General features: G+C 35.4%; 1 protein-coding gene across 1 annotated transcript; it reads right to left on the reverse strand.

Annotated features, from left to right (window-relative positions):
• Positions 1-6,118: 6,118 nt before the first annotated feature.
• On the reverse strand, positions 6,119-7,698 carry LOC149180116 (uncharacterized). The gene is given in 2 exon segments (XM_089413773.1): positions 6,119-7,029; positions 7,152-7,698. Coding segments are annotated over 2 exon segments (1,458 nt in total).
• Between the last annotated feature and the right edge of the window lie 526 nt (positions 7,699-8,224).

Consider the following 8,224-nt stretch of genomic DNA (forward strand, 5'->3'; position numbering starts at 1 on the left):
ATTGGTGTCCATGCTTCAATATTTTATGTCATTTAGTGTAACCATGTACGTGTGATTTATAAGACAAAAATTCTATAGCTTAAAGAATCATTTTATTATGTTTATTATGGCCTTTATAAACATGAAAATGCATTTATAGACCAAAAATAAGATGTTGCATGCATAATATTAAGTACATTCACCCTAAACCTTAGGATTGTCCTCCTTGGGAGAGAATAGTACCAATTTCTAAGAAACACTAGTAATTTGATTTGTGAAGGCAAATGATCAATTTATGAAAAAGATTTAGTACATGGAATACTTGTTTGTAGTTATGGTGAATTGGATTATGATTTTTATACTTGATTGTAATAATCATGGGCATGTTATATGTGGCACATTATTAAGTGCTAGCTCTTAATTGAGTGGAGACCTTGAAGTTATATTGTGTTGTCTGAAGTAATTTTTAGCTAGACTTTGTATTTAAAGACTGAAAGTTTAATGACTGTAATGCTAGACATTGTCATAATAAAGAAAAGAAGGGATTTCTTTTGAAATGGTCTTATATTTTTGGAATTTGATTTACACACTGCAACCATGAATGAAACCTTAGATTAGCAAACCTTACTTTTATTGTTGATTTGAAATTACATTACAAAATGGTATCAAAGCATTATGGTTAGAGCACTAAGGGTTATATGGTCCCAAAGGAAAATGAATGATTGTTTTTGGTGTCATGTCAAGTTAACGTGTTACCCTTGTTGCACGAAGACTACTATTTAATAAAATTTGCAAGGAATTAGCCTTGAAGCTTTTATCCTTTGTTGCCATGAGGGATATACAAAATCTTCAAGTATTTGAAGAAAATATCATCAGAAAAAATCAAATGGAGGTGAAGTTTGATGGAAGGAGAGATATTGAGACCCCTCCAAATGTGGTTGAGACAACCAAAGGTTGGAGGGAATAAATTCAAATTTGTGAGTTAGATAACGAAAATATAATCAAATCGTAGAAGAAACAGAACGAGTTAAATGTTTCCTTATCGTAAAACTTGATAAAAATTCAAAGAAAAATACACTATCAATAGGTTTCAAGTAATGTCGATAAGAGTCACTCAAAAAATATATCTCTAAGTACCAAATAATATATATCTAATGATGGAACATAAAACCCATGATCTGAATCCTCTTACCAAAAACAATTGCAACTAAAGATTCAATGAGCATCAATGCAAAATCTTATTTTCTTATAAGAAGGAATTAAAAGTAGTTTAAAGATTACTTAGAGGGAGAATTCAAAAAACCTGAAACCACCTATCTTTGATAGTGAGATGAAATCTTGTCAAGACACTAAAGCTTGGCTTCTTGGAATCCAAAAATATTTCCAAGTACATGACCACTATGGAAACCTAAAAGCTAGATTTATTGCCTTTAATATGAATGGAAAAACATATATTTGGTGGGATCATTGTAAATAGGAGAAGAAAATCAATGAGAGGAAAATTACTTGTAAATTGTTTAAAAAGTACTTTCAACAAAAAAAATAAATTAGATGAGTATTATGGGTATGTGAACAAGAAGTTGGAGTGATATGTGTATAGCAAATACAAGAAGGTAAAAAAATAATACTTCTTAAGCAAGTTGCTTTAATCACACAAAGAGGGGACCAAATTTGATGAGCTTAGAAATCTTGTTGAGACAATAAAAAAAATATAAATATTATATGAATGATACAAAGAATAAACCAAAAAATAATAATGCATGGAAGCAAAAGAAGAAACAAATGGTTGAAAAAAGGAAGAAATGATTCAAACCTCCAACATATAGAAATGAATGAAGCAGTTTCTAGAAGAGTTACATAGTGCAAAGTAAGGAAAAAAAACAACTGAATCAATGGGGATTAAGCTTAATCCCTAAAATGTTGGGGATTTTAAAAATATCACTTTCTCAAAAATTGTCCTGACGAAGGAGGAAAATAGGGTTGTCCACAACATTCGAGAGGCTACAACAGAGAATGATGTAATAAATTCCATTTGTAGAATTCACAATATCTAAAGGATTGACAGATGTAATAAGTATGTTTGTATAATTCACTATATCTAAAGGATTGACAAGAAAATCACCAACAATTGGTGGTTGAAGTTGAAGGTAAGGTTCATAAGAAATCTATTTATTTTTTATTTGTCCAAATCTAGTCACAAGATCTGGTCATGATCATATTGTGTTGGAAAATGCAGCAAGAAATTCTCAATTTGATTTTGCCTTCGATTAAATTGAGAAAAAACAAATTTCCACATTCGCAGACAACTTCAGTGACGTTAACTTGCATGGTATGGCTTGTGTCACCCAATTTACCTAATAAATTCGAGTTGGATGAGTTAGAGTTCAATTTTGCGTGTGTGATTGCTAATTTATAGCAATTAAGGTCAGTTATCTCATGTTGTTTTCAGTCAAACTAGTCCCAACTTTTGGAGGAACTAGTGGAAGTTTAGTTAAGCAGTGGGACTTCAGTCAAACTCAGTGATCATCTAGTTAACTGATCCATCAACCCAAAATAGCTAGTGAATGAAGGGAATTCGAGTTACCTAGTTGAGGTGGAGATTCCAAGGCAGTGTAACATCAATTGTAGACTAGTCTTGAGTGTACAAGTGTTGAATGCAGCCAGATGATCAGCCTAAAGGAATTGTGCAATTCAGTTGAGGGAATTTTTTAAATAATAGGGACTAATTCCTCAAGGAACAACGCAAGGAAATAAGAGATAAAGCCGAGGGAAAATTTGACTAAGTCTCGATCAGAGGCCTTCAATGAGAAGAGAGATAGGTTGCGCACTTGTAGGGTGAGCTCAATTGAGCAAAGCAGTCGTAATACATCTCTATTTCATTTGATTAACGCAAGCGGCATTGGGGTTTTTAGCAGATTGTTTTCCATAGATAAAAATACTTGTTGCATGTGTGTTATTCCTTCTTGCATGTCTGAGATTTTTGTTCTAAATTGTGAATTAATTTCCATAGAGCAGTAGTGTAGATATGTATCTTGTGATTTAGATTAAAACTTCAAGAGCAGTTGCAAGTCTACAAACTAATTTCTACATATTGTAGCTAAATTTATTGGCATATTGTTTTCAAAAATTCTAGAATAAGAAAGCATGGTTAGTGCAGTTAAACACAATAACTAAGAGAAAAATAAGTGAATTGGTGGAGTCATGTCCATCGGAGATAAATGGACTTTTTGCATGTCCATATTTAAAAATCTTGTCACTTGGTTCATATAATGTCTTGAGTAGTATGTGTTGAAAAGTGTGCAACAAGAAATGCTTGTTGAGAATGCAACAAGATGATGGAGCCTAGTGAAAAGAGTCGCCTTCACTAAGTGGGCCCGCAGGAAAATTATGGCGCAAGTTCTATTTTTGATCCAGCAGGGATGATCACAGTATGAGTGATCACAGTGTGGGTGATCACAGTGTGGGTGACCACAGTGTGAGTGATCACAGTGTGAGTGATCAAAGTCTATTTTTACACTGGCTGTCAAAAATAGAAAAGTCAAATATTATTGTCTCATAATAATATTTGAGACTATAAACTTGATCTTATTCTCTTGGAGCACTTCAGGATGAGCTATGGATGTGGTACATGCAGATCCCAGAAGGAAATACGTGGTTACCTATGGGATGACTAATATTTGCATGCAGGACTTCAGTTAGAACTCAAGTGAGTTGAGTTTAGTGGACTGGAGGTGCAGTTGATGGAGTTGTGTTCAGTTTAGCTTTGTTAAACTGGTTGTATTTAGTCTAACTGATCAATAGACTAGAGATGAGTTGGGTGAATTAGTTATTAATTAATTCACAAGTTATTAACTCATAATGCAACTATAGAAAACATCAGTTAACTCAATTGCATGTCAGTGCATGTTCAGTTCAGCAAGGACAGGTGTTAGAGGATCAGATTGCTATCAGTTGTGACTATAGCTGTGCATGATGATTTGCACAATCAGAGGGATTGAGTATGCCAATGAATTGGCCAATATCAAGAATTGTAGCCTGTGCTCACGTCCAACACAGTGTGAGTGATTATTTGCAGGTCAAATACGAGTTTGGTAAGCCATTCTCATCAGTCCTTGAGCAGGTATTGAGCTGGAGAGGCAGGCAAGCAATGGAATAGATTTGGAGATCAGATCTGAGTTGTATTGTGTGTAACAGGTGGAGCTGGTACTGGATTGCTTGTGATAAGCATTGTACTTTGTAATGTTACATGATTCAATCAATATAATATACAGATAGTGTGGGGTTTTTAGCGAGATGCTTTCCCTAGGATAGATACTGTGTTAATGAGTTTGATTGATGCTTCTATGTGTGCCTGTGAATGTTTCTGCTTCTGTAAATTAATGATCAACGTAGAGGAGATTATGTATTATACATGTTCCGCTTATAATTGTATGATCAGGATAATCTTTGTGAATATGTGTTAAATTATTCAAAATTTCTACAGTATGCATTGATTGGAAGCATATAAAGTAAATCTTAGTTAGTATAAATAAATAAATAAATAAACTTTGATTATATATATGGAGATGGAAAGCCAAGAATGTTAAAATTTATTCAAAAGTTCATTTCCATAAAGCAAATTTCAAACTTGCAATTGAAAAAAGGTTTCATAAGTGATGTCAATTGCACATTAGAGAATTTATTTTGAGGTCTAAAATGGACCTCAAAACAAAAATGTACAACCAAAAGCAACTTTATAAAAATAAAACTATTTTTTCAATTCATATTTTCAAATTATTTCTCTACGGTTTTACTCAAATTTAGAGTGAGAACACTCGTTGGATAAAGAATTTAATTCTTCATCCAAAGAGTACTCATATTGCATACTTTTGATGAACCCTGCTACACGAAAAATGAAAAATACATGAAAAATGTGATTGTAATCATATTTTTTCATGTATTTCTCATTTTTTATATAGAAGGGTCCATCAAAATTATACAACATGGGTATTCCTTAGATAAGGAATTAAATTTTGCATACAACAAGTGGTCAAGTTTGAAATTTGAGTAAAACCGTAAAGAGATAAATTGAAAATATGAGTTGAAAACTTAGTTTTTCCTTTTTTTTCTATAAAATTTCATGATGTAATCTAATCTTATTTTATTATTTCCACTATTATTTAATAATATTCCTTAATAAGACCATTTTAGACCTCTAAATTTCCCATGCATGGTTCATGTATCAAAACCAACAAAAAAACATGGGATCAAAGCTCAAAGGCTATCCAATACTTATAGGAATCCAAAAGATGAGTTTTGGGATGAGATCCCTAGTCCACCTCCTAAACAAATATATTGACTTCTCAATTGATGTCATCTTTGGAGTTGCACTTAAATCCAAATCTCCTTACAAAATGAGTACTTATAAACTAATGGAATTGAAAATGCAACTGCAAGAGTTGTTAAAGAAAGGATATATCAAGCCAATTGTGTCCTTCGTTGGAAAGAATTGAAATTGTTTTTAAAGAAAAAAGATAACACGCTTAGATAGTGTATAGGCTACAAACAAATGAAGTGGGTTATAATGAAGAACATGTACTCATCTTTTCAAAATCAAAGATCGTGAACAATGCCTCCAATAAGTATTTGAACATATTTATACTTGTTTTTATTGATGATTAAACTATTGTTTTTCAAAGCAAAACAAGCCAACTTCGTTGCCACATCAAATATTCAAAATGATGTGGTGCTTTGCAACAATGAACTCTCCAGTAAAACAATATCAACCAACTTAATTTTGGTTTTCAATACCTTTACAGTTGTTTGTTATATGAATAGTAGGACCTCGAATTCTAACAATTGAAATGGATGGAGACCTCACTCTTAGTCTCTTACAATTGAATTAAAGAATGCAATAAATTGTATACAAGGTGTATTCTGATACTAACTGGACCGCATTTGCTTGTGCACCACATTTGCTTGTGCTGTCAAACGCATCCAAGGTGAATACAGATCCACTGCCAATTCCTGATGCCTTGACAGAGCACCATCCTAAATGTGAAAATCGATTTTTGTGATTCTTCCAACAATTCATTCAGTCGGGTGCCTGATATCCTTGAGACTCGTTAATGATTTATATCACTTCTGTGATGGTCTTGTATCACGCATTTATCTTTTGCTCTTCATAACAAGGCAGGCATTCCTCCAAGAAGCTGCCTATCTGAGCACTATAAAGATCTGGGACTTTCCGAAAATGGTCCACATGGGGTGACAATACAAAATTACAAGCCCTAACCTTGTATCCTGCTTGCTTTTGCTTTGCAATGAATGCCTCTACAGAATCAGCAGGAATAACCCTATCAGCAGAACTGTAAATGTATAGCTGAGGGCACTGTGGTTGTTAATGTGATAAAATTCTGAACACATCAGAAAGCCTCCTGTCAACATAGGGCAGCTTGAAAAATAGTCTGAAAAAGTTCTCTAACATTACACGTAAAGCTGTCTCTGTAACATCAGGCTTTAGCTCACTTGCATGAGCTTCGTCAAACCCCAACAGTTCTGCACTCCCTTCTCTTCCCTTCATTAGTCCCTTCGTCGCAACACTCTGCTTCTTTAACAGGGCAGCAGAAAAACCTGCAGCCCAAACCTCAGGATCGGGTGTTGCAACAGGAGCAGAGTCCACCACACATCCCTTGATTTTATCTATGAGAGTATGATCACAAGCCGAAAACTTCTCAAGCATAACTCCATAAGTCAGCCAACCAGTATTGCTAAAAGTATGAAATATTAGGTACTTCTCTGTGGAATCTTTATTGTCTTCCTTCATCCAATGAGCTAGATGTGTTACAAGCAAATCAAGTTGCTGCTCTGCTTTTCCTCCTGGCCTGAAGCTGGCAATGTCCTTCATAGGAACTGTGAAAGTAATTGCGTGAATTCCCCTAGACGTGTACCAATCTGCATACTTTTTAAGATGCTTTTGCCCACATCCCAACCATCCAAGCAAAACCACAGCGACTGCTGGCTTCTTATGCTCAAGCAGGCACTCTGAAGAATTTGTAAACCATATGTCTCCTGATTTGGCAAATGCCAAATATGGAAATATCTTGAATGAGGAGACAAATCTGAATGCTTGCGAGGACTGCTTTCAGATGTAGATTTTGAGGTTTGAGATGACGAAAATGAATTTGGGAAACCATATGACAAATTTGCAGACTTATACAGCGTGAAGAGAATAGGAACAGAAGCAAATGAAGAGGAATGCCCGCTGATGTAGTGCTGATTGAGGATAGGGTATGGGAAGGGTAGACTGGATGGCCTATACACAAACTTATGATTGAAAGCAAGCCCACCAAACTTGTCTTTATTGCATGCCAAGTTATAAGCTGAAGGGCTCAATGACCCATTCAAGAGAGGCGTATCTACAACCTGACGGTGTGGCATTGTTCCTTCAACGGGAGAAACTTTTGAGAGAATTGAGAATTTTTTAATTGCTGATATATTCAATGGGGTAAAAACAGATGCATAGGAAAACCAGGAAGATGAAGTAGCGCAGTCAGAGGGGGATGAGGTTTCATGAACTGGCGGTGAAGACTGAATTTGAAGAGACGGCTGACCTGAATCCTGCAAAGAAGGAGCACTTCTTTTGTGCAATTTATCTGACACATCTACATACAGTGCAGCTGCAACGGTCGCTGTCATGGCTGCAAATGGCCTCTGTAGGAGCCCAGATAAGGACGCCATATCCCAATAGAGGAAATCTTTCGCGCAAAGTCCAAGTCCCCTGCTTCAACTATGGCAATCTGGCCAAAGCGAAATCGCAAACTTCAGACACGCCTTATGAAACTAACAATTGCCCGTTTCCTCTCCACAATCTCCTGTTGCTTCCCAACTCACGATCGCCTGTAAGTTATCGCAGACGACGAGATGGAGGGAATGAACCTCGGGCGTGTTTCTGAACCAACTTCCCTCGAAGAAATCTTCAAATTCAGCGCCAGAAATTGCATAAGCCTTCCATGCAACTTTGCCTAATGATACAAAACCTGCCCAGCCAAATTTATCAAAAAAATAAAAATAAAGATAAAGGTACTTATAATCGTTCTCCTCAACTGAAGTTTAACCTTCCGTGTCGGCTATTTTTGGATCGTGAACGTCATGCAATTGTCGCTTTCTTTAAACCCAACCCCTTGTTTTTTCTGGGCATGCCATCAAAACACATAAAAGAGAGAAAGCAAGCAGCGTGAAAAATGCAATTTAAACAAGCATGCAA

Source organism: Pinus tabuliformis, chromosome 3_2, assembly GCF_031772625.1.
Source record: "Pinus tabuliformis cultivar Carrire ecotype Pingquan chromosome 3_2, CPIR1, whole genome shotgun sequence".
Taxonomy (NCBI): Eukaryota; Viridiplantae; Streptophyta; class Pinopsida; order Pinales; family Pinaceae; genus Pinus; species Pinus tabuliformis.